Source organism: Lepus europaeus, chromosome 3 (assembly GCF_033115175.1).
Source record: "Lepus europaeus isolate LE1 chromosome 3, mLepTim1.pri, whole genome shotgun sequence".
NCBI classification, from domain to species: Eukaryota; Metazoa; Chordata; class Mammalia; order Lagomorpha; family Leporidae; genus Lepus; species Lepus europaeus.
This window is the reverse complement of record NC_084829.1, coordinates 156,517,148-156,544,281: the sequence shown is the minus strand read 5'-3', so window position 1 is coordinate 156,544,281 and position 27,134 is coordinate 156,517,148. Positions and strand designations below refer to the sequence as shown.

The 27,134-nt window shown below is 49.9% G+C and overlaps 1 protein-coding gene across 5 annotated transcripts in view; it reads right to left on the bottom strand.

The window, feature by feature from the left end:
• Positions 1-27,134, bottom strand: part of TIAM2 (TIAM Rac1 associated GEF 2) — a 258,811-nt gene that overhangs the window by 87,870 nt on the left and 143,807 nt on the right. For all 5 annotated transcript variants that reach the window (XM_062186961.1, XM_062186960.1, XM_062186964.1 and 2 more), the window contains 5 exons: positions 23,700-24,135; positions 15,989-16,161; positions 13,352-13,576; positions 1,356-1,541; positions 618-764 (listed from right to left, as the gene is read on the bottom strand). In XM_062186961.1, the coding sequence (XP_062042945.1) occupies positions 618-764; positions 1,356-1,541; positions 13,352-13,576; positions 15,989-16,161; positions 23,700-24,135 (1,167 nt within the window). The remainder of the gene's footprint in view (positions 1-617; positions 765-1,355; positions 1,542-13,351; positions 13,577-15,988; positions 16,162-23,699; positions 24,136-27,134) is intronic.

The following is a 27,134-nucleotide window of genomic DNA, read 5'->3' as shown; positions in this document are numbered from 1 at the left end:
TCTTTCCAATAGTCTTTGAAAAAATAATCATCACAACACATCAATCAGCAGGAGAGAGCTCACTATCATACACTATGTGATGGGCATTACGAAACACAGCCGATACACACCTTCAAGATGTTCTGACAACTACACACTCTCCTTGGGCCACAAATGCTCAGGCTATCTTACTCCATAAAACGTTAAAATGGCCACCACTCCTCAAAGGCAAAGAAGCAACAGCAACTGTCCGGGGTTTGGACTCAGGCAGCCCCAGTTCTGCCCTTGGGGTGCTGGTGAACAGGGAAGGGGTCAGAATCTCTCCAACTGTCAGCCTCCTGTCTATGCAATGGGATGACACGACGCCTGCACTTTGTGTTGTAAGGATGGAGGAAGCAAAGCGTCCAGCTCTAGCCACAGAACGTAACATCTATGGAAAGAGAAACAGGAGTCCTAAAGGCAATGAGAAGTGTGGGTCCTTTCCTGCTTCCTCTTCTCGTGTGTTTCTACACACCCCGCCTCCGGATGGGCCAAGCACATGGCCCACACGACGATGGATTCCTCTGGATGAATGCTCAGGGTGTGCAGCCCGGGGTGTCAGGCACATCGCAGGGGCCGTGGCTCCCGCTGTTGCTCACCTGTGCTATGGAGGCTCTCTTCTCCTTCCCTCTTCTCGCCAGGGTGTCCAGCCCTTTTAAGGAGGAAAAGATGCCCTTCTTGCTCCTCCCCTGCTGCGTCAGAGACAGGGTTCTTTTCCGGAGAGCAGAGTCATCCCTGGAGCACACCTAAATTCAAACACAGTAAAAAAAAACAACCTTCAGGGTTATTGTGCAAACAGAAGGAAACGCTGTGTGCTTACAAATCCATTCTGACCCAGGAGGAGGGCGCCTGTCATCTCGCTACCTCTTCTCTGGATGGTACAAGCCACTACAGTAGTCAGATCTCTCTGCAGAGGGCGGCAGGGTGAACGCCACCACCTACAGAGCCCGAGCTGCGCCAGTGCAACACAGCGAAGCCATCTCAGAAGACCCAGCGGGGCCCTCTGCAGCTCGGGTCACACAGCCTCGACTCAGTGCTTTCATTCTCCAGAGCATTGTGCCCCTCCTCGGGGACCCCGCCCTCCCGGCTGTGCCCGGTGGACCAGATGGAGAGGGAGAGGCAGACGTGGTTATGTGACCATGGGCACTGCCAGTTGGAGCCCTCACATAAGCACTAGAGAAGCTAGGGACTCTGCACCGTCTCCTGCCCTCCATGCCCAGTCCCCTGGCCTCAGGTGGCCCTCGGCAGCTGCCGGGCTCTGTGGAGCAAGCTACAGAGAGTGGAGCATCCCCAGCCCTCCCTGAGTGGCGCCCACACAGCCCTCGCTGGGAACTCACCAGAGCATGGAAAGAAGACACGGACAAGACGCCCAGCCTGCCCAGGGCCAGCTTGGAGGGGCGGCTGGCGGCAGCCAGGAGACTCTTGGGGTTCGGTAGCTCCCCGCCTTGTAAGCTGGCCAGGTAGCAGCGCATCCTGAAGAGATCCATGTGAAACTTCTCCAGGTTCTGCTCCCACTGCTGGATCTTAAAGCAAAACCACGGACAACTTAAAGAAAAGTTAGTTTTCATGGGCTGGGTCCAAATGAGATCCCTTCCACAAACTTTAAGGAAAAATTCATTGCAGCTGGGGTTACGTGGGTCCAATTAGCGCTCCTGATCATGCCACCTGGAACTCTCCCAACAGACACAGAGAGCTGGTCTCACAGTGCTGTAGGTCACCAGGATCACCCAAAACGAGAAGGCTGGTGGCCCCAACACAGTGACATGCCAAAACACCAAGCCATCATGACCCAAGACAGGAGCCACCGTGTAAGCCAGGCTTTCCAATGTGTTTCATGTTTACAGCTTCTATTGCTCAGTGGCGAATGAATGAATGAAGCTGGGGCTTCGCATTCCTGTTCTTCTGAAGTGCATGGGTCAAACAATAAGAAGCAAATGGACTTCAGGGAAAAATACAAACAGGACTTTTACTTCTATTTTCAGTATCTTGAAGAATAACCACCATCGGGCCACCTGATTAAAGTATCTGCAGTTGCTAACACACCAGTAATCCTTCTGACTTAAAGAAACAAAGCTACGAGTTGGTACAGAGAGGGAGTCCGGCGCTGGGGACTCCTCTCCTTGGTGCAGAGGTGAGAATCTGTTACAGAACCGGCCAAAACAGCTCTCATGACCTCACCACAGAGGAAGTCGGCAACACAAGAGAAACCGGGCCCTCCAAAGGTGCTAAGGAGGGCCGGCACCGCGGTGCAGGGAGCTAAGCTGCCGCCTGCAAGGCCGAGTGCCAGCTGCTTCGAGTCCTGGCTGCTCCTCTTCTGATCTAGCGCCCTCCTCATGATCCCGGGAAGGCAGCAGCAGGTGGCCCAAGCCCTTGGGCTCCTGCACCCACGTGGGAGACCCGGATGGAACCCTGGGCTTCTGGCTTTGGTAGCCATTGTGGCCACTTAGAGAGAAAACCAGTGGATGGAAGAAATCTCTGTCACTTTGTCTTTCAAATACATAAATAAATCTTTTTTTTTGACAGGCAGAGTGGACAGTGAGAGAGAGACAGAGAGAAAGGTCTTCCTTTGCCGTTGGTTCACCCTCCAATGGCCGCAGCGGCTGGTGCGCTGCGGCCGGCGCACCGCGCTGATCCGATGGCAGGAGCCAGGTGCCTATCCTGGTCTCCCATGGGGTGCAGGGCCCAAGGGCTTGGGCCATCCTCCACTGCACTCCCTGGCAGCAGAGAGCTGGCCTGGAAGAGGGGCAACCGGGACAGGATCGGTGCCCCGACCGGGACTAGAACCCGGTGTGCCGGCGCCGCAAGGCGGAGGATTAGCCTAGTGAGCCGCGGCGCCGGCCATAAATAAATCTTTTTAAAAAGTCTTGAGGGGCAGTCTCAAAATGCAAGAGGGGACCTGCGGGACCCAGCCCAAGAGCTACATCATTTCCCTTCTAACCACTGCATCTCCAGTTTTGCAGGGTTACAGCGAACAGACCCGGACCCTTCACGCTGGACTGAGTAAATCCACAATCACTGGTAAGTGCTACGAGGAGGACTGCCAACACTGAACACTGCGTCCCCTCAGTCCCTTCCCTTGGAAAAGCAGCACAAATCCTGGGTGTTCCCCAGTCTCTCTCCAAGTCCTCTGTTAGCATTTCTTCTTCTTCTTCTTCTCTTGTTGATCGCACTACCCAGAACGCAGGTGAATGCAAGGGAAGAACACGGATCCTGAGGCTTAGGCTGATTAGAGGGAAGACAGGGCTAGGAGACTCCAGTAGCCTGGAGGAGTCAGAAGCACAAGGAGTTTGCTAAAATGGGATTACAGTTGAAGAGAATTAGTATCTCGGTCAATCATGTTCATTGCGGAGGTCATTTATAAATTTTATAGAATTTATAAATTGTATAGAAAACGCGAAGGAAAAGTGACCTCCTCTATTTCAACAACACTCCTTGTCCTTTTCTTGACGGGAACCTTCATGATACTTGATTTTTAGGTGACAGCTTGATGGGCCACAAGGTGCTCAGATATCTGGTCTAATACAGTCTCGGTATTTGGGGATGAGACCAGCATTTCAGTGGGAGACGGGTCAAGCCTTCCGAATGTGGGTGGGCCTCAGCCACTCCAGCCTTCCTTGCAATGAGTACAAAGTCCGCCTGCCCGACTTCAAACTGGGACCCTGGCTTTTCTCTTGCCTTTGGATTCTTCTTAGTCTTGGACTCATAGCCTGCGGCCGGACACACACCCTTGGCACTCCTGGGTCCCAGCTTGCTGACTGATCTTGCAGATGCTGGGCGTCACTGCCTTCCCAATTGTCTATTTCCTATAAGAAGTCTATCCATGTGTGCACACCGCTTCTCTGCAGATCCCTGACTACTCACAGCCTCCACAGGAAGCCGTCATCAGCACACTTCCGGTGCGTGTTTAGAGATAACATCTGCCTTGCTTTGAAGATCATTGTTTTTTACAGTGAGAAATCGGTGAGCTTACGAGGTTGTGGTTGGATAAGGTATAATGAAGTGCTTGATTGTCCTTTCCAAAGTTGTATAGAAGGAGGCCAGCATTGAGCCACAGCGAAGTGAAGCCACCACCTACGACGCAGGCATCTGATACAAGCTCTGGTTTGAGACCCAGCTGCTCTGCTTCTGATCCAGTTCCCAGCTAATGTAGCTGAGAAAGCAGCAGACGATGGCCTAAAAGTGCTTGGGCCCCTGCCACGCATGTGGAAGACCCAGACAGAGTTCCTGACTCCTGGCTTTAGCCTGGCTCATTCCTGGCTATTGCAGCCATTTGGGGAGTGAACGAGAGGATGGAAGATCTCTCATTGTCTCCCTCTCTCTAATTCTGCTTTTCAAATAAAGTAAAGAATTTTTTTTTAAAAAAAAATCAAAGTTGTAGAGATGGACTTAGAAGATTGTGCATTGAAAAGTATAGTGAATATGTGGATTCAGATGCTTGGGTTTCCCAGAGGCAAGGCAGGAGCAAAGGGCTGGGTACACAAGCTCCAAACAGATCCAATCTCATACAAGCAGCCTATCAACATACGCAAGGAACTTGCAAAGGAGCTGTGTCCCCCTTGTTTCTCACTGATGGAGTCTGAGGCCTGGAAGGAAAATGGCATGACCAAGTCATGTAACAAGCTGGCCCTTCCAGACATGCAAAGACCCAAACTGACACCAACGAGCAATCTGTGGAGGACAGGATGCCATCAAGGATTTGCAGTGTAGCCAAGGCCTCCCGGCCCCCACCACGGGTGTGTGCATGCTCCAGACACCTGTCTCAGCCACCGTCATCTACGTTCTCACCTGCGAACTTCGTCTCCCCCCACAAATGTATTCTACAGGTATTCAACTCAAAGGTGCCCTCTTCATGTTGAAGATTTTGCATTTCAAATTCAGCCCAAATTTATAATAATGTTACTTACAAAGAAAAACATATTTTACAACAACCCCTCAGAAGGTAAGGTAAGGTAGGAGACAGATACATGTTTTCTAAGTGTAGAGGGAGAATGAAGGAATTTAAAGTTATTATGTATGCTACTTCAGTAAACTCCAACAGTAATAAAATAATCACTGAAATAGTAACATTATACAATGGCACAATTACCAGATAATTCCCATTTTTTCTAACATTATCAAAAACTAAAATACCACCAAGTCAATTCACTTAAACTGAGACTTTTCCCCGTTTTCTCTAAATTCCTAAAACACTGACCATTGTCCTTAGATTTTTTTTTTTTATTTTTAAGGATAAACATCAGGACAAGATGTTAAAAACACAACCTGTACATAAATTGAGCTTTCATTTAACATCCAGGCAAAAGACATAAAAAATAACATGAATAAAAAAAAAAAACAACCTCACTCTACAGAGATTTTCATAATCTTTCATTTCACTGTAAAAGGAAAAACTTTTAGCAACAAATGTCAGGGGAAACTTCCCATCACTGACAGAAATGAAAGAAATTCTTACTTATAGCTAATGTAGCCACAGTCCCTAAAGGGGCTCAGAAAGGTTATGGTCTCCTGCAGAAAGTAGGAGGGAGGAGGTGATGAAGCCCAATGCTGAAAATAACAAAATGAGTAAGTGACACACAGAAAAGATGACAGGCACATTCCCGCCACACCCAGTACTGCTGGGGAAAGTATTTTTGACAGTTTAGTCATTTCATCCCAGTATTTCAAATGGTCTTAAAAGATAATTAGGGGGACCCGTGCTGTGGCACAGCTGCAGTGCCAGCATCCCATGTGGGCACCGATTTGAGTCCTGGCTACTCCACCAATCCAGCTCTCTGCTATGGCCTGGGAAAGCAGCAGAAGATGGCCCAAGTCCTTGGGCACCATCCTCACGGGAGACCTGGAAGAAGTTCCTAGTTCCTGGCTTCAGATAGGCACAGCTCCAGCCATTGTGGCCATCTGGGAAGTGAACCAGCGGGTGGAAGACCTCTCCCTCCCTCTCTCTCTCTCTGCCTCTCCTTCTCTATGTACCTGATTTTTTAATAAATAAATAATCTTTTTTAAAAAAATAGATAATTAGGCTTTTTTTTCTTTTTTGTGGAATATGCTGAAAAATTCTCATTCTATTCTCTAAATACTAAAACCTCTCTCTTCATAGAAGAATCCAACCAGTGACACCGATCACACCAAACCTGACTAGTGGGCAGAACAAGCAGCTAAGGTTTAGAGAACCAGTTTTGTTTGCCTTTGTGATAATTCACATACCTTCAAATGTACTCCATTTTGTTACAAATACAGTCCCCAATGAATGGAGCTGGAAAACTCAAGTTATAAAAATGAGTGACCTGGGGCCAGTGCCGTGGCTCACTAGGTTAATCCTCCACCTGCGGCGCCAGCATCCCCTATGCGCGCCGGGTTCTAGTCCCAGTTGCTCCTCTTCCAGTCCAGCTCTCTGCTGTGGCCCGGGAAGGCAGTGGAGGATGAACCAAGTGTTTGGGCCCTTGCATCTGCATGGGAGACCAGGAGGAAGCACCTGGCTCCTGGCTCTGGATTGGCACGGCGCCATCCATAGCGGCTATTTGGGGGGTGAACCAACAGAAGGAAGACCTTTTCTCTCTGTCTCTCTCACTGTCTGTAACTCTACCTCTCAAAAAAAAAAAAAAAAGTGACCCAAAGATTGTCAAGCAAATGACCATGTGTCTCACCAGTGTCTTCCAGAGAGATCCAAGCCTGTGAGTTGGAGGGATTTATGTTCAAGCCCCAGCTCTGCCACTTACCAGCTGAGGATAATGGAAAACTCGGTCTGTTCACTACTCCATGAACAGGGTCCACCTGTTCTCTCCATCCAGCCGCAAACCCATCCACCCATCCATCCGGACCTCATGGACTTACCCTGAAACCATGTATGATCAAGGCCTGAGAAATGAACGAGGTGGACGTGGGGATGGGAAGGGCACAGAGAGGACATATGTTAGCTGGAGCGTGGGGAGGGAAGGCCTGAGCGACAGATGCTGAGAGCCCTGGGCAGATACCTCAGCCGCCTGCAGGGTAGAGGACCTTCTCCTAGGACTCACAGGAGAGACACGGACATGTGTGTTCACCAGCTCAAAGCCCCAGCTTCTGAGGAGCTTCCTTTTTGCAGAAGGAGAGAACTTGACAATGTGATGAGAGCAGAGATGCTGACGGACAGCGAGAAATATGTAGGTAGAGAGGAATCGCTGCTGGACTGAGTGTAAGGGGGGTCAAGGGTGGCCCCTTGGAGGAAGCAGTTCCTAACGCCTCATTACAGATGGGACAGGGTGAGCCAGGAACAGGGGAGGGGCAGGCCCTGGCAGCAGGTGGAGTCTTCTCTACCTGAGGACAAAGTCCCCGTGAGGGGTGGAACCACAGCACCAGCTCTTCCCTGACAGCAAATGAGGCTGAATTTCCCATGTCTATCTTCCACAGCTCTGTGGAACACCCTTGCTCTGAACTCATAGTCTTCAGCCAAAATCAAAGGCCCAGCAGTGCTAGAGAGAGAGCACCCGAGGGCAGAGATGTGTGTGCACCCTTGCCCGCCAGGGTGTGCTCTCCATGAACACTCACCCATTGCTCGCCAGCCTGAAACACTGAAGCCACCTCCCTGCAGCCTGCTGAATGGAGTCCCTGTCTGTACATCCAGCACCTCGCTGGGTCTCCCTAGAGCCCTCTCACCAACAGTGTGCTCCCCAGACCGCCTCCCCCAACACACACACACACACACACACACTGTATTTTCCCCAGAGCTTTGTTCCCTTTGCCCAGAGCTCCCAGTTGTCTAAACTCAATCCATCCTCCTTGGTCATTCGAAAACTTGATTCAGGAAACATGGAAAAAACAGAACCCAGGACCCCTCCACCCCAGCAGCTGAGAACAGCTCCCTCGCCCACCCTTGCGTCTCCCCAGCCGCATGAGCCGGGTGAAGCCAGCAGCCTGGCCCCCTGCAGAGTGGCCCACAACAAGGCAGGGTGAGGGAAGCCATCTGGGAGGTTAAAATAATAAACGGAAAGGAAAATAAAGTACTAACTGGACTTAATTTCCCACTCTTCCTCCCCGGGGAACTTCAAAGACAATTCTGCATGCAGACTGGCGGCGTGGTCTGGGCTGCGTTGGACATGCTCGAAAGAAAATTGCATCACCCTGCCCCATGAGTACACAGAGGCCCGAGGACAGACCCAGGGCTGGTTCATTTTAAGGGAAGCATGTGATCCTGTAACAGTAGGAAGCTCAGCCGTCATGACTGCAATGGTCTTTTCATTTGGAAAAGGCACTGATAATGACCTCCTCCACCCAGCGACTTCAAAGAAAACCTGCGCCAGAGATTCGATCGTGCGTGACATCAGCTACGCTGTACGCTCTCTAGTACTGGGAGAGTCTGCTATGACTTGGTTTTCAGGCTCTCTTGGGAAAGGGCTACATAGGAAAAAGCATATAGTGGGGCTGAGATTCGTAAATGCTACGTGGATAAAGCAATGTCTTTGACAGGAGTTTGGAAAGGGTGTTGTAGAGAAAACTGCTCCCGTGCGTGTGATCGACAAGACCATACTCTAACTGGTCTTGCCCTGTGGGTCGCTCCGTCTGTGGAGCCTCCCATAACGATGCCCAGTAAGGCCGATCTCCCAAGAGCAAGGCTAAGCCAGTGCTTGTCCCCAGTGAAGGGCAGCAGGCACAGCAAACGAAATCGCCACACCAGACCAAGGCCCTGTGGGAAGACATGACCGTGGTGTGATCCACGGCAACTGCCAACACAGCGAGGACCCACGGCGACTGCCAACACGGCGAGGAGAAGGTCTTCAGGTGGTTTTCCTAGAGATTGACCCAAATTGTTTCCTTATGTAAGAGTACTATGAGAAGGAGTGGGGAGTGGAGGGGTGGAGGGGTGGAGGGGTGGAGGAGACGGTGAAGCAGGAAGCTTAGGAAGAAGCAGGTAGGGCTTAGGGCCAGGTGATGGCAGAGGGGAGAAACGATGTGAAAATTAGCAGTGTTAGGATCATGTGCTTAAAATAACTAACGTAACGTTTCTGACAAAGAATGGATAAAGGGCCCAAGTGGCGGCACCCTCCTTCTTGACAAGACCTGGGATCTGTGCAGAGGTAAACTCTTCCCCCCACCCCAACTCAGAGTACAGCACCAGCTGTGACATCATCAGTCCAGCATTTACAAACCGGAGTCAAGGCAAGAAAATCACTTCGTGAGAAATTAAAAGTCTGAAAATTTGCTTGGACTTTGTGCGATCATAAAGAAACCCCCCATACAATAAAGGACATGCGCGCGTGCACACACACACACACACAAGCTGGGTCCTCTTGGTGTTGCCGAATCATCCTTTCTCTCTGTAGACCTAAACATCCGAGTGCAAGCCGGGTTCCCTCCTGCAGGACTGAAATACGGCTCCCGAGTTATCAGATCGGCAGAACTAAAGACATATTCTTCCACTGCTGTCAGCATGAGATTTAAGAAAAGATTTGATTTCTTTATTTGAGAGACAGCATTACAGAGAGAGGGAGAGACAGAGAAAGGTCTTTCATCTGCTGGTTCGCTCCCCAACAGCTAGAGCTGGGCAGATCCTGGCCAGGAGCCAGGAGCTTCTTCTGGGTCTCCCATGTGGGTGCAGGAGCCCAAGCACTTGGGCGATCTTCTACTGCTTTCCCATACATCAGTAGAGAGCTGGATAGGAAAAGGGGCAGCCAGGACATGAACCGGCGCCCATATGGGACAGCAGCACCGCAGGCAAAGGCTTAGCCCACTACACCGCATCTCTGGCCCCCACTAGGAGATTTTTATCAGGGTTCCCTGGGGACTCAAAGGCTCTGCAGTCCACAAGCCACGTTTCTGACAACAGACCACTGTGGCTGGTGGACACTGGAAACTGTGCACCTGCGAGGTGGTACAAAGAAAACACTGGGCATCACTTCTTCTCCCGGTTTTTTGATGTCCAGGCCCATCACCAGCACAGGGCACCACACCCTCCACCCCACACAGACGAAAGCTGCCTCAGGACCACGCTCTTCCCAGCCATGATCAGCGTGAGGCTTCTGCCAGCACAGCCGGCAGAGGCAGAGAGAGCAGAGGCTGGGCTCTGGGGGCAGCAGCTGTGTTCACGTTAACCCCCAGGTGCCTTTCCAGGCCCTGCATTCTCCTTGGCACCTTCCTTCTCCCTTCCTGTTTGAAACATTTGGAGTTTGGACTTGCCAGCAGGTACACCCACAGTAAACAGCATATCCTGTTTGAGGGACAGATCCACCCAGGGGTGCCACTATCTTTAAAATTCTACAGGGCTTCTAGAAAATGACACTCTCTGGTATATATTTTCCATCTAAATGGTCACATCTTTGTTAGTCACTTGGGACCAGGCCCTTGTATCTGTACACTCAGACCAGGGCTGTGCGGTTGATGATGCCTTTCTCACTTCAATCTGTCCTTCAAGCCCCTGCCTGGTCACCAGTTTATGGTATTGTGTTAACACCAAGACAAAGACCCTGAAAAAAATCAGACAAGCACTTGTCCACCCTAACTGCCGACTATTAATCACTTCTCTGCCTAACCCCACTGTGCCAGTATCCTCAGGAGCCCCGAGTCACCACTCCTGCTCCAAACTGTCCCTCCTCCTGGCCTGGAAACCCTGCATGCTTGCATGCCTCTTCCCAACATGTAAGGCCATTTTTCTAAGAAATCTCCATTTCCCCAGATCACATGTAACCTCAGTCTTCCGATCTCTCATAGCACACGATGAAGACAACAGTTGTCACCTGATGTAGATCATCCTAGATTCTCCAGGGTCACATTCATAAGCCTTGCTCTCTAACTAAAGTATACATTTACATTTTATCATTATTTTTGTTTCTTAAAGCTTGATGCATCTGTTAGGCATGGCAATACCTGCAGATGGGAAACTAAGCAGAAAGGAGAAAGACAAGAAGGACATGAGAACAGGTGAAGCAAACAGGTAACAGAAGATCCTCCTGCATTGTAATCAGTCAGAAGTACTTGATGAGGGGCAGGAGGGGGGCGGAGACAGGGATGATTTGCATATTTCACTACAATCAATGATGCATTCCAAACCCTTGCTTTACCACAAATACAGCATTTGAATGCACACCTTTGCTCACTCTCCTATTTACAGCCAAAAGTTTCTTTCTAGCCATGCTAAGTTTTTCAAATACAAATGATGAAAAACAATTCTAAACATTCAGACATAATGGGTAACTCATATCATGTGATTTAAATAAAAAACTGTAGGTAGGGGCCGGCGCTGTGGCGCAGCAGATAAAGCCACCACTTGCAGTACCGGCATCCCATATGGGAAGTGGATCGAGTCCAGGCTGCTCCACTTCTGATCCAGCTCTCTGCTATGGCCTGGGAAAGCAGTAGAAGATGGCCCAAGTCTTTGGGCCCCTGCACCCGCAAGGGAGACCCGGAGAAAGCTCCTGGTTTCAGATCGGCGCAGCTCTGGCCATCGTGGCCAAGTGGGGCTGAACCAGAGGATGGAAGACCTCTCTCTCTCTCTCTCTCTCTCCCTCTGCCTCTGCCTCTCCTTCTCTCTCTGTGTAACTCTGACTTCCAAATAAATAAATAATTTTTAAAAATTGTAGGTAAAACTTCTTTTCAAAAAATCTGACCTCTCTGTAATAATGTGCTAAGAATAAAAAAAAAAAAAAAAAACCTCAATACCCCATTTCCACCCAATTCTTCACTCAATTTCCCAAATCACTGGACAAGTACTTTTGGAGGGAACTGTCGTGGACACTGTAGTGCACCCTCCTTTCAAGATAGTCCTCCCCCACGGCCGCCAGGAGCACCAGAGCTCCCACTCAGGAACTGATCCCCACTAAGGGAAGCTGCAGGGCGCCACTGATGGGAGGGCACGAGGCCTGGCCCCCTTGCCTTGACACCAACAGCTCCAGGGCTTCCTGTGAGATCACCTGCGTCACAGCTCCACGTGGCCCTCCCCGGTCCTGCTCTTCACTTCTTTGCTGGTGTTGTTCCCGAGAGCACGCCCAATAAACCCCTCAGTGCAGCGCTCCATGCCAGGGATCCTGACCTCCAGAGGGATGCTAGAGCTCCCACTAACGCTCGCCCAGCTGTTCAGGTCGTTTGGGCAAAGTCTGCATCCCTTTCTCTAAAATGCAAACAGAATGGGAGCTCCCTACTTAATTATTACATGAGCGTGAAGCTAGACCCCACAGAGCATTCCCTTAGCAGCTTCTTTGTCGTCTATGATCGGGTTTTTGGAATCCATGGACGCTGGAATAGTTGGTATACCAAACAGTTCTTTCCAAAGTCACATTTGGCATTAGAGTTCTGTTCACCTAATCTTCCACGTAGTTTTATGACATGGCTTTTGCTCAGCAAAGAGCAAGACATGCATGAGTCAGTGCTGTGGCTTGGACAGGATTCGAGTATGTCCCCAAAGATGATGAGTTGGAAGCTTGGACCTCAGGATGACAATATTAAGAGGTGGTGAACATGGGAGACCCGGAAGAAGCTCCTGGCTCCAGATTGGCACAGCTCTGACTATTGCAGCCCCTTGGGGAGTGAACCACCAGATGGAAAACCTCTCTCTCTGTGTAACTATTTCAAGTAAATAAATAATCTTAAAAAAAAAAAAAAAAGATGGTGAGACCTTTAAGAGGTGGGGCCTAAGCAGAGCTGCTTAGGTGAGAGTGACTCGCTATAAAGGAGCAAGCATGTCCCTGAATCACTCTGTCACTGCCCACCACACCTGTGATCGCCCTCACACATCCTCCACCCACATTATGTGGTGTAGCCAGGGTGCCCTCGCCAGAGTCAGCAAAATGCCCTCTGGTCCCTCTGCCCTCCAAACTGTGAGCCACAATGAAATCTGTTCCTTATTAAGAACCCAGCTCAGAAGCACAGCGGATCTCCCATCCAAAAGGCACAGCCGGGAAGGACTCAAAACGACAAACACAGAAACTATTCCCCAACGTGTGTGGAATCCTCGCACAATGTAAGTCTGCATTGTGTTGCTGTGAGAGCGACATGAGCAGTGGTAGAAACAAGGACTGGGGTTGTGGCATAGCAGGTAAAGATGCTGGCATCCCATATGGACGCCGGTTCTTGTCCCAGCTGCCCCATTTCCAATCCAACTCCCTGTTGACGGCCTGGAAAAAGCAGCAGCAGATGGCCCACGTGCTTGGTCCCCTGTCACCCACATGGGAGACCTGGATAAAGCTCCTGGCTTCAGCCTGGCCCAGTGCTGGCTGTTGCAGCCACCTGGGGACTGAACCAGCAGATGGAAGAGTATCTTTCTCTCTCTCTGTCTCTGTCTGTGTTGCCCCCTCTCTTTGTAAATCTTTCAAAATAAATAATAAATTAATCTTTTTTAACAAAAAGAAAATACAGGGTAAACAAACAGTACCTGGTTCTCAATGGCCTTCCTGTTCTTCGGGTCGCTCACCACGGACAGCTGCAGCTCCGCCATCTTCCGCATCTTGCTGTCCATGTCGATCTTCTGCAGCAGGCTTTTGGTCTGGCTCTTGAGGAGTCGCACTGTGTCTTCTTTCCCGTGCTTCTTTGCAAAAAGGGATGCACAAGCGGAATGGATGGCAGTGACCCAGTTCTCCAGATCCGTCTGGCTGGTGGCCTAAGCACAGAGCAGGGAGAAGGAGCATTTGAAATTGTTTTCATCTCAAACGTGCGCTCTGAAGCAGCTGGGTTTTGAGATGTAAAACCCAAGAAGCACCCGAGCTTCTAGAAAACAGCCGAATCTCAAAACCCTACAACCACGCCACACAGACCCAGGGCTCTCAGGAAACATCAAGCAAAAGCACGAGGAATCGTGGGGCCCTGAAGATAACAGGGAGGAAAAGTAGAAGGACGAGAGCAGCCAAGAACAAGGGCAGTGACAAGAAAACCGGGCTGAACCCAGCTGTTCACCTGCAGACTTTTGATAGAATGAGAAAATATTCGGACTGCGTTTGCAAGCTGGTTGTAAATTACATCTACACTAATGATCTCAATGATGAAAAATACCAATAAAAGAATATTGGGGGAGTGTACAGTACCATTAAAGTAACTGTCTTTGAATACTGAGTACACGGGATGGTTTTTCTTTCTCTGTCTTCAGTACGGACAGGCACAGATGATCATATAACATTTTCATGAGAGAAAAATGTTTTAGGGGTTGGTGCTGTAGTGTGGTGGGGTGAGCCACCACTTGGGAGCCCACATCCCACATCAGAGTGCCGGGAACCAAGTCCCACCTCTGCTTGAGATCTAGCGTCCTGCTACTGCACCTGGGAGGCAGCAGATGATGCGCGAAGTATGGGTAACCGTCACCCACATGGGAGACCTGAGACCTGGATGGAGTTACTGGTTCCTGCCTTTGGCTCGGCCCAGCCCAGGCTGTTGTGGCCATCTGGGAAGTGAGCCAAACAGAAGAAATTCCTCTCTCTCTGTCTCTCCTCCTGTCTCTGTAACTCTGCCTTTCAAATAAATAAAAAATAAATCTTTAAAAAAATTGTTCATTTCATACTTGCCCCTCAGAAGTTCACATAGATCTAATCTGTTTTTCTTCCCCACAACCCAGATTAACACCAACTCATTATTTTCTTTGAATATCATGCACATTCTTAGCCTGTCTATTAAGAGAAGGAAAACCAGGGCAGGCACTGTAGCATAGTGGGCTAAGCTGTGGTCTAGGATGCCAGCATTCCAAATGGGCGCCAGTTCATGCCCTGGCTGCTCCACTTCTGATCCAGCTCCCTGCTAATGCACCTGGGAAAGCAGCAGCAGATGGCCCAAGTCCCATCCACATGGGAGACCTGGATGAAGCTTCTGGCTCCTAGCTTCAACCTGGTCCAGTTCCAGCCATTGCAGCCATTTGGGGAGTGAACCAGCTGATGGAAGACCTCTCTGTCTCTCCCTGCCTCTCTGTAACTCTGCCTTTCAAATAATAAATGAATGAATCTTTTAAAAAGAGAGCGTGAGAGAAAGAAGGAAAATCAGACCTCAGCATCTAACTCCTGGACGCGGAGTCTGTCTAGGACAGCAGGAGGCTGAACAAACGTTTACCTGGAGCTGGTCCTGGGAAATCCTGTTGCAGACAGCACAGCAGAGAATTCTAGAATCACAAAGTCAGCCTGGAGAACATCTGCTCTGCAGGGCTGCTCAGGCCATTTGGGACCACTTGATCAGAGATCCAAACCCAGGACACATGAGGTTGTCCACGACCCTTTCAGCCAGATGCCGCCATCTATCAAGGTTACCGGCGAGGTACTGGGCTTGGAGAAGCTCACTTCACTTCTACCTCCTTAGCAATAGAATTCTTTAGCATTTAGCATAGACGTATTATATTATTTACCCTTGCAGCAATCCTGTAAACCGTCGGATCCCACTGAAGGGTCGAAGCATGGAGAAATTCACTTATGTGCGCCATGATGCCTGTATTCAGCAACAGCGCCAGAATGAATGCAAAGCCACGGTGACACCAGTACTCATCACTCAGCACCACAGGTGCTGAAACTTTCCATTTGCTACAAAGTTGCTTAAAATTCCTAGCAGCAGATTCCCTGAATTTTAACTCCCCAAGAGCAGCTCGTTGGGGAAGGAGACGTCGCAGCACATGTATTGGGGTTTTCCTGAAAAGCTTCTTCTTCCCGTCTTCCATGTGGTCCTCGGGAGGAGCCTCAGCCCCTCCTGCCCAGACTGTCCAGGCTACACTGAAAAAGCTCCCACCCCAGCAGCCACTCGGACACTGCACTCGCCTGACCCACCGCAGCACAGGAAGTAAATGTTTTCTCTTTGTCTCCCGATGAGCTGCTGAGGGGCCACGGTTTGGCACTCTGTGGGCCTCTGAGAGATGCCTGCTGTATGCATCACCGGATCTGCACTTGGCAGAGGGACAAGGCCAAGGTCCTGGCTTAAGCCCAAATCCAAAGCCCAGCTGCTTACTCTTTGTCATGTCTAAGTTTTCCTTTCAACTCTGCTCCCTCTCGTCCCGACAGTACACAAGTCAGCAGCCCAGCCCTCCACGGACAAGGAGCCGGGGCCATACCTGGAAAAGGTAGACGTCCCCAAAGGAGTTGCTGAGGCAGAACACGTTTTCCTTCTTGGGGTGCTCCGGCACAGACTGCACGATGCTGTCTTCCGCGAGCAGCGCGCACCGCGGGGCGCTGGTCTGATCCGCCGAGTTCTTCCCGTAGGTCTCATAAAACAGCAGCGTGCAGCCTGCGGGAGAGCAGCAAAAGCACGCGAGAAGGTAACTGACACACGCCGAGGAGCCCCAACCCACACGAGACAACCACCGAACCCAAACACAGAGCAGGGAAAGGCTGCCATCCGAAGCAGGCCGGGTTGTATTAACAAGAACTCAAGCGAAACGCAGATATTTTTGTGGATTGATACCAGTAACTACGAGGCCAAGCACGTGTTGTTTAGCTCGAAGGATTCTGCTCTCTCCCTCCCCGCAGCAGCCTGAGGCGGGGCAGGGTTATTTGCTCCACTCCAGCAGGGAGAATCCTGGGTGGGAGCCGCTGCACAGGCCCCACAGTGGACCACGGAGGGGCAGGGACGTGAACCCAGGCCTCTGGCCCCACTGCGCTCATCCTTAAGCACAGCACCGCTTTCCCTGGGGTCTGCAAAGGTGCAGAAATTCCCATATTCATCAGCCACACTGCGGCCTGCAGTAAGCAGGCAAGCACAGCCGGACACTGGCCCTCCCCGAGCAAGTCCTCAGCTGGTGCTCCAGCGCTGTGTACAGCAACCTCGCTGGATCCCGCACTGACGGAAACATTACTACAATCTTGCTAACGCAGACTACGGGAGCAAATGACACTAAATATGATGCAACTTTTAATACTACTCAGGACCCACTCTTCTCCTAATAAGGAAACAGTAGGATAGAGCTGCTTTAATAATTACATAGGAATGCCTCATAATTATAATTTTTCAAAGCAAATCAATGCTTCGAAAATGCGCAAACATATGTCCTCCTGTTTATCTTCACTAACCCTCAAACCTTTACCCAATAAACATTTTTGAACACTTCTCATTTGCCAACTAAATATGAGTGACATGGTCACCATCTGTGCGTTCTGAAAATACCTTTCTTATAAAGATTTTATTAATTTGAAAGCAGAGACAGACACACACACACACACAGAGAGAGAGAGAGAGAGAGAGAGAGAGAGAGAGAGAGAATTATCCATTTGCTGGTTCATGCCCCAAGAAAGCTTTAAAAGCCAGGGCAGGGCCAGGCAAAAGCCAGGAACATAGAACTCTATCGGAGTCTTGCTTATGGGTGGCAGGGACCCAAGTGCTTGACCTTCATCTGCTGCCTCCTAGGGCACATAGGCATAGAGCTGGATTGCAGGGGAAGTAGCCAGGACTCAAACCGGTGCTGCAATATTGGATGTGGGCGGCAAAAGCAGTGGCTTAACAACCTGCACCAGGATTCCCTCCCTTTAGGACCTTTCATAACTACAATAGGGAAACACCAGCCTTATGGAGGAATGCAGTATTTTACCCACAGTGTTACATGCACTCATTCCTAAAGTGTAAGTGTTTTAAAAACGGAGCCACTTTTGCAGTTTCATTACTTCCTTTAACTGCAAGCCTGACTGTGAACAAGTCAGTCCATGTAATGGGCCCCGGTGCATCCCAGAAGCCAGCAGGGAAAGACGGCTGCCCCACTCAGCCATTCTCCCCGCACAGGAGCCCTTTATGATCAAGAAGCACCCAGCAATCTTCCTTCCCCACAAATAAAACTCCCCTGAACCAAGAGGCTGAGAGAACTCAAATAGACAAACAGAGAAAGCAGCAAGAGGTTTCTGGCCAGCGCTGCTTCTGGCAGGTCTGAGCCTGTCTGCTCTTCCAGCCCAGCATGCAATCAGGAACCGTAAGCCCAACACAACCTGGGGCCCGAGGACCAGGGCAAAGGTGACAGGGCCATGCCAGCCACACCCGAGTCCACATTCTTTCCAATGGATCCATGTTTGCGTCCTGGTTTCCCTACCACTGTGCTCCCAACGGCCTTGGCGTGAATCATTTCATCTAGAGGAAATGAATATGAGCCTTGGGCAGATGCCAAGATGTTGCCAAACCTAACATCCCATACACAGCAGAAGGCGCGAGGAGAGAGTGAAAGCCAAACACGGGCATTTCATGTTAGGGCCAGGCCAGGTGTAAAGTCCCACGCAGAACTGCGTGGCCCTCAGATTTAAAGAAGAGGAAATCAACCCTAATTATTGCATCCAGTTTAACTTTTAAAGAAACTCGGGGGGCCGGTGCTGAGGTGCAGTGGGTTAAAGCCTGGCCTGCAGTGTTGGCATCCCATATGGGCGCCAGTTCGAGTCCCAGCTGCTCCACTTCCGATCCAGCTCTCAGCTATGGCCTGGGAAAGCAGTAGAAGATGGCCCAAGTCCTTGGGCCCCTGCACCCACATGGGAGACCTGGAAAAAGCTCCAGGCTCCTGGCTTCAGATCAGCTCAACTCTGGCTGTTGCGGTCACTTGGGGAGTGAACCAGCGGATAGAATACCTCTCTCTCTCTGTAACTCTTTCAAATAAAAATAAAATAAATGTTTAAAAAAAGAAAGAAAGAAAGAAAGAAACTCTGCATCTCAAAGGGGACATGGGGGCTGATGCAAAGGGGCTGACAGGTGCCCACAAAGTCCCCTGCTACCCACTCCAGAGCTAGAGCCATCAGCCCTACCCATTTTCCTCTGGCCATTGTTGTCAGCCCGGAGGGATCACAGGGAATGTTCTTGCCACAGCAGCAAAGAGAGAAGAAGGATTGCAACAGCAAGGGAAGCCAAGAGCCAAAGGGGTCCCATCAGCGGCAGAATCACCAGGAGGAGAGCGACTAATCCTGGACCCCCTTCAGCCCCATCTCCACTGCCACCCTCTGGGTCTACACTTCCCCTCCTCTCCCTCTCTAGCCCACATGCAGGAAGAGTCATCAACACTCCAAGGTTTTCTGATGCTATGTGCCTCCCCCGCCAACACTGCATGGCGGTCAGTCTGGGGGATACATCGAGGGTTATCTTTAGTGGCATTACCAACTGTTCAGCCCAGGAAGTCCCCTGGGAACTGCACAAAAGTCCCCTCTCTGGAAAAAAGACACAGAGGGCAGAATGGCCCTTGGGGGAAAACACCCTGCATCCTCCAACCCCTAAAAGACACCAGCGCCCTTACCCACCTACACACTCTGTGCAGGCAGGTAACCAGAGGGTTAGCTGAGAACTGCTCACCCCAGCAAGCGCCGTCCAACTCACTGACATCCGTATGTTGAGGATAATTTTAGAATTTGGCTTAAATCAGTCTGTGTGGGTATGCACACACACAGATACACATACATTAACCAAGACTAAACAAGTAGGCTTCCACATTATAATTTGGGACTTGAGCCAAGAAAGTGGCACTCAATATAGTGAATCCCCAGAGGAAGGAGATATAGAAAGCCCCATGGAAAAGGCTATGCTGAGAAAAATAAAACATCTTCATCACGTACCACACCTTGGCTGTAAGGAAACAAAGGAATCTGTGTTTGGTAACACAAAGCAGGCTTCAGCCTGGCTCTTGGCGTGTTTTTCAAGCAAGCAGCAAAAGAGCACGGCACAGGCAGGACACAGGCCCGCAACGGTGAGGGAAGCTCAGGCCCACCTCTGCCAGCAGCCAGGAGTCTGGCCTCCCTTCCAGCCATCAGCTCTCACAGCTCCTGAAGGCTACCTGGTCCCCAAGAAGCTTCCAGCAAGGAGGCTGCATGACTGTTGTCAGTGGTGGGCAAGTCGGGAAGCTGGTGCCTTCTCACTTGCCCACAGCTCCAGCTGCGGTAGAATCCGCCTGCCCTGTATCTGTGAGTCCCATCCTAACCTGGGCAGAGCCACAATAAATCCAGTGTCTCTGCTTATTCTCAGCCCAGGTCTTATCAGCATTCCCGGATCCTTAGCAACCTCCACGCGGTGGCTCCACGTCTCTGGGTTGCCTTCGCCCTCCTTTTCCAGGCGGGATGTGGTCACTCACACATCACAGAGGCAGCCCGCACTGCTGTGGGGGAGCACATGGCGGGGCAGGAGAGGGGCCCAAAGCCACAGACAGGGGAGAACTTCCCAAAGCATCAGTTTTACATTAAAAAAATAAATAAAAAGTAATACATGGCACACGGGGAGTAAAGTGCACCCATTCGGAACATCAGGCAGGGAGACGGCAGCCCCAGAGGATTCACCAACAATTCCAGCTGCTCTGCCCCAGGACGCACGCTCACTCTCCTCGCCAGTTAGGGAGATTTTAGGCGGGGCCTTTCTGAGAATCACTGCCCACCCACAAGGGGGGAACACCGGGCTCTAGCAGAAGCCACGGCACCCGGAGGATGTAGTGCAGATCCCAGCTTCTCCTATAAATCACATGTACTCTGAGTTCAGCCACATCACTTGGCGAACCCACACGGAATGGCCTGCAAACCAAGCCCCAAATCACTCTCAATTACAGCACGCGGCAGCTGCATCGCCCCCTCCGTAGGCAGTGATTTGACTTTTAAGTCCTAACGCATCACTTTCCTTACCCCTCCAAGTCTTTAACTTGCTAGATTCAACCTGTGCTTCCAACCTATGATTGCCCATCTCCGCAGCCAGCCCTGCAAACACCTGCCTCTCCAGCCCCAAATCACCACGAGAATCCAAATCCAGAGGTGGAAAAGAGGCCTGCAGGCAGCCAGTGTTACAGCGTAGCAGGTTAAGCCACTGCACACGACACTGGCATCCCCTGAGAGCCCCAGTTCTGAGTCCTGGCTGCTCCACTTCTGATCCAGCTCCCTGCTAATGTGCCTGGGAAAGTAGCAAGCAATGGTTCAAGTGCTCGGGCTCCTGCCACCCACAGGGGAGACCCGGATGGGATTCCTGGTTTGCAGGGTCACATTCCTGACCAGAGTCACAGGTGGGCGGTGCCGGTGATGCCAGGACTGTGCAGCTATCTCCCTGCTCCCTCTGAATCAACCCGCACTGCACTGATTCAGAGCTTCTTGCTTCTTCCAGGATACTGAGATCTCTTCTAATCTATACATTCCCCACGAGCAAGGCAATTTTTATGTAGCAATGCTTATAAGAAACTTTTGCTATCTGTAACAAAATGAAGGCTTTTTTCTATTTCCATTACATTAAAAAGAGGGGTCCACACTGTGGTGCAGCAGGTAAAGCCTCTGCCTGCAGTGCCAGCATCCCATCTGGGTGCCAGTTCGAGTCCCGGCCATTCCCCTTCTGATCCAGCTCTCTGCTGTGGCCTGGAAAAGTAGTAAAAGAAGGCCTAAGTCCTTGGGCCCTTGCACTCACATGGGAGACCTGGAAGAAGCTCCTGGTTTTGGATTGGCCCAGCTCTACCCTCTGAAACCATTTAGAGAGTGAACCAGCAAATCCAAGACCTCTCTCTCTCTCTCTCTCACTGTAACTCTGCCTCTCAAATAATAAGTAAATAAATCTTAAAAAAAGAAGAAAGCAAGCAAGCTGCGCTTGTTGGTGCAGATTTTCTTGGTTCATAACAGTGGGATGACACAAACCAGTCACCAAATGGGCGGCTCTGCCGCACTAGGACTCCTCTGTGGAGTTCTGAGCATGCGCAGAATGTGAAATGCAAAGTCCACACTGCATTCGACCAAACCGCCTTTGGGCACTTATCTGGGGTTGTTTCTCCCAGATGCAGGGAAAGTGCCAAAGATTAGTATAGGAATATCTACAACGTAGCAAGAAGTAACTGTTAGGCCGGCGCCGTGGCTTAACAGGCTAATCCTCTGCCTTGCACACCGGCACACCGGGTTCTAGTCCCGGTTGGGGCGCCAGATTCTATCCCGGTTGCTCCTCTTCAGGCCAGCTCTCTGCTGTGGCCCAGGAAGGCAGTGGAGGATGACCCAAGTCCTTGGGCCCTGCACCCGCATGGGAGACCAGGAGAAGCACCTGGCTCCTGGCTTCGGATCAGCACGATGCGCCGGCCGCAGCGGCCATTGGAGGGTGAACCAACGGCAAAAAGGAAGACCTTTCTCTCTGTCTCTCTCTCTCTCACTATCCACTCTGCCTGTCAAAAATTAAAAAATTTAAAAAAAAGAAGTAACTGTTAGAGTACATCATTTATTAGACTGAATAATATAAATGAATAGTAAGCCAACCATATTTTACACGTTTGGCAAAGCACTGGCAATAAAGCAAGCCTTAAGATTCTGTTTAGGGGTTCTGGCATTTTGGCACAGTGGGTTAAGCCATTGCTTGCAGTGCTAGGATGTTGACATCCCATACCAGAGCACCAGCTCAAGTCCCCACTCTCTACTTCTGATCTAGCTTCTTGCTAATCTGCCAGGAAAGGCAGAAGATGATGGCCCAAAAATCTGGGTGCCTGCCACCCTTGTGGAAGCCCCCAAGGGAGTTCTTGCCTCCCAGCCTTGGCTTGGCCCAGTCCTGGATGTTGCAGGAATTTGGGAAGTAAACCAGAAAATGGAAGGTGTCTCTCTGTCTCTCCCTCTCTGTCATTCTGCCTTTCAAATAAATACATCCTTTTAAAAAAACATTTTTTTACTTTGTGTTGCTATGTGAAGGCAAACTGTTGAAATCTTCATATATACTAAACTGATTTTCTGTATATAAAGAAAATTGAAAATGAATCTTGATGTGAATGGAAGGGGAGAGCGAGTGGGAAAGGGGAGGGTTGCGGGTGGGAAGGAAGTTAAGGGGGGGTGGGAAGCCATTGTAATCCATAAGCTGTACTTTGGAAATTTATATTCATTAAATAAAAGATTAAAAAAAAAACAAGATTCGGGATGGGGCAGATGTCTGACTCGGCAACACCCACATCCCACAGCAGAGTGCCTGGGTTTCGGTTTTTTGGCTCAAGCACTTGGGTCCCTGCCAAGTCACAGGAAACCCAGACTGAGTCCCAGTTCCTGGTTTCGGCCCAAGGCCAACCCCAGCTGTTTGGGACATTTAGAGAGTGAACCAATAGATGGAAGATCTCCCTTTCTCTCTGCCTCTCAATCAAATACAGTTTTTTTAAAAATAATTTTTAAAAAGCAGATTAAGTATGATTTAAAGATACAAGATCCTGCATCAAATTGTTATGGGTAAGGAGATAGAGATCAGAGGAAAAAGTCAGAAGAAATATGTCACCACATCTTTCCCAGGGGTTTCCTCTAAAACTCCTCCTATGACCAGCAACCCCAAATTGCTACTGCAGCAAGGCCTACACCCAGAACCAGTGCCTGGAAAAAATATTCAAAGTGGCTGCTATGTCCCCCTGAAGACCTGCAGCCTATCATAATATCATCAGACTAAAATTACCATGGCTAACACCCCAACTCCCATTGTGCACCCGATGTCCTAACACTTCTGAGACTTCTTAAAAATGCCAGAAAATGGGCAGTCACCAAACTCCTGGAAGTCTCCTCCCTTCTCTGGAAAACTCCACCCAAAGCACCACCCCTTACACGTCTAGTCCAGGCTGACCCTGGACCTCATGGAGTGCAGCTCACTCTGGAACATGCTGTATCCCCTCTGAATGTTTATTTTTGCTTGCCTAATATACTTTATTCCTCTGCTAACCTTTCTACCTCATGCTCAAATTCTTCTGTGCATTGGATACAAGAACCTGGACCCTTAAGGCAGCCTCCCAACAAAACCCCTTCCCATCCATGTAAATCAGAGCTGGGCTCGCTGGTATTTCCTGAGAGGGAGAAAAGCAAGACCAGACAGCCGACAAGGGCCAGGAGCCCTGAGCGAGCTGATAACGCACTTACCCTTAAGGGTTACCCAGTACTGTTTCCACTTCCGGCGAGCCACCAGCTCCAGCTTCCTTTCCTTCTGCAGAGTGACAAGCGGCTTGAAGAAGAGCCACCCGGCTTTGCGGATCACGCCCTGCTCCTTCTCAAAGAGCAGGTCCAGCTGCTCCAGCGAGCTCAGCGACTCGCTGCTGGACTCCGCCGTCTCTGTAGACGTCTCCACGTTCTCCGTGTTGGCCCTGCTCATTTCCAGTTCCCGCATGAAGTTCTCATAAATGTTCTGCCGGAGGGGATCGCTGCCGACCGCATGCGTGGACTCGCTCCTCTGAGACAGGACCTGAGCCGAGCCCCCTGACCACAGCAAGGCGGACGCCTGGAAGGGCCACTGCGCGTCTGCATTCAGTCCCTCCGAGCGGCTGTCAAAGCAGTCACTGCCCTCCTTGGACCTTGGCTCCTGCAAGCAACGCAACCGAACACCTGTCAGAGGCTACGGACATCTGGAGTTTGCCTCCCTCAACACAGCACAGATGTAAAACTGGTGGTTGTAACACCCTCATCCCATACGGGAGTGCCTGGGTTTGAACCCTGGCTTCTGCTCCCAATTCCAGGTTTTTGCTAGGTGATGGTGATGGCTCATGTAGTTGGGTTCCTGCCACCCACATGGAAGATCCAGACTGAGGTCCCAGTTCCTGACTTCACCCAGGTGGCCTGGCCTAACCCTGGCTGCTGTGGGGAGAGAACTGGTGGATGGATGCATTGACAGATGGATACATAGATAATCTTTCAAATAAATGAGTATTTCTTAAAAATATAAATAATATTTCAAGTAAATGTGTGCATTTTTTAAAAAATATAAAGACTCTTTCAAATGTTTTTTAAAATGTCACCAGCTGTCCTAAATCTAACCTAAATGCAGCATCAAGAAGTTAACCAATAATTGCCTATTGAAGACACACAGTGACGATTTCGAGTAACATTTGTATTTTCTCTGCTAACTGTGCATCAGTGCCTTCCAAGAAAGAACTCACTTCTTGCTATCCACTTTGCTCCTGGATCTTTGGAAAGCTAAGTTAGAACACTCCCAGCTCGGGCCAGCGTTGGGGAACCTGGGTCTGTGCTATCATGCAAAGACCCAAACTTCTCCTCCTCTCCCCCATGGAAAACCCAGGCCCAGCTCCTGGGAAGCCCCTAGCTCTGGGCAGGTGGACTTTGGAATGCCTAGCACCTCACTCTCCTGGCTCACACAGTAAAAACCACACCCAGGATTCCTTAGCCATGGAGGATGCTGGGGGTAACTGCAGATTTTTTTTCACAATATTTTTAAAATTTAGTTTGGGGTTGGCGTTGCGGCTCACTAGGCTAATCCTCCGCCTGCGGCACCGGCACACCAGGTTCTAGTCCTGGTCAGGGTGCCGGATTCTGTCCCGGTTGCCCCTCTTCCAGTCCAGCTCTCTGCTGTGGCCCGGGAAGGCAGTGGAGGATGGCCCAAGTGCTTGGGCCCTGCACCCGCATGGGAGACCAGGAGAAGCACCTGGCTCCTGGCTTCGGATCAGCACGGTGGGCCAGCCGCGGCAGCCATTGGAGGGTGAACCCTCCACTCTGCCTGTCAAAAACAAAAAATTTAATTTGGGAATTTCTTTCATGAGTAGAATATACTCATTCATTCATACCCTTCTGTTTGAATAGCTACTTTATTTTGTTCTCTGGGGATATCAAAAACATGATCCTGGGGCCCGCACCGTGGTGCAGTAGGTTAATCCTCCACCTGCGGCGCCGGCATCCCATATGGGTGCTGCTTCAAGTCCCAACTGCTCCTCTTCCAGTCCAGCTCTCTGCTGTGGCCTGGGAGTGCAGTAGAAGATGGCCCAAGTCCTTGGGCCCCTGCACCCGCATGGGAGACCAGAAAGAAGCACCTGGCTCCTGGCTTCAGACCGGCACAGCTCTGACTGTTGCAGCCATCTGGGGAGTAAATCAACAGAAGGAAGACCTTTCTCTCTGTCTCTTCCTCTCACTGTAACTCTACCTCTCAAATAAATAAAAATAAATAAATAAATAAACCTCATGATCCTTAACTTTAAATTTTCATCCAGCATAAAATTAAACATATGCAGGTATAAGTAAATTCATTCTTTTCATGATAATTGTTGCTTCCTGTTAGGATTGGACACACTCAATGAACACTGAGCTGACCATACAGACCTGAAAACATAAATATGTTTCTTCAAAGTCTAATCATCATAAAAACAAAAATAGGCTGTTTTGTTGTAAAACAGCAATGACTAAATTTTTTAGCAGAGAGTTTAACTTCTGGATTGAAAGGCATGGACAGTAACTCCGATTTCAAATGACAGTAATTCAGCAAGGGGCTACACACACTCAAGTCCACTCGGCTCCTAGTGAGCTCTCAGCTCTATTTCTGTATGCGCTAAAATAAAAATGAGGGGTGGGCATGTGGGCCAGTGGTTAAGAGCCCACTTGGGACAGCAGCATGCCACTGAGGAGGGCTTGGGTTCAATTCCCAGCTCCCGATTCCAGCACCCTGCTAATATGCACCCTGACAGGCAGCAGGGATGGTCCATGTACTTGGGTCCCTGTTACCCACGGAGCAGACCAGGATGGAGTCCCTGGCTCTGGGTTTCAGCCTGGCCCAGCCCTGGCCTCTGTAAGCATGTGGAGAATAAACCAGCAGGTGGAAAATCTGTCTCTCCTCTCTGCCCTTCAATGAATAACACTTTTTTAACGAGGAATACCTGGCCCAAAGATAATCGACTAAAGGCCTTATTTTGAACATTCCCCTGTGTGGACAAGTTCTCTTCTCAGAACTTTCATCCAGAAATCAAGCTGCACTCGCTTGCTGTTTGCCTTTGCAGGAAAACCATCCTGTGACTGAACAGACTTCCAAATGCCCAGGAGCCATCGGCCACTGAACCCCAAACAGAGCTATTACTAATGAAAACAGTATCTTCTCCTCTCCCTGGAGGCAGATTTATTTATACACATTTAGGGGAACACAGCAAATAAACAGCTGCTGTGAGTCACCTGGCCAGGAAACTTCAATGCTTGGAGTTTTTTTTAAGTATCACTTTGCCACTCTTCAAAAAATCTCCTCGGACGTGAAGAGTACTTGGCATTGGCTAGTATTAACTTTATCTCAGCTCTGACTATGTCTCTGACTCACTGTGATTGCCCTGATAACTTGAAGAAGCCGTAATGGCTGCTTTAAAACAAGCAAAACCCCTGCCAGAGACAGGCACAACCAGGCCAACATCCAGCATGACCTGGAAACACTCCTGGTATCTTTCCCATCAGACAACCTGCAAGTTACAATGCTAACTTTCAAATGATCCGCTGTAGCAGAGCAAGAATTCCGTTCCTTGAAAAATAGCAAAAGATTGCATTTCTTTTTTTTGTTTTTTTTTATTTATTTATTTACTTATTTTTTGTTTTGCATTT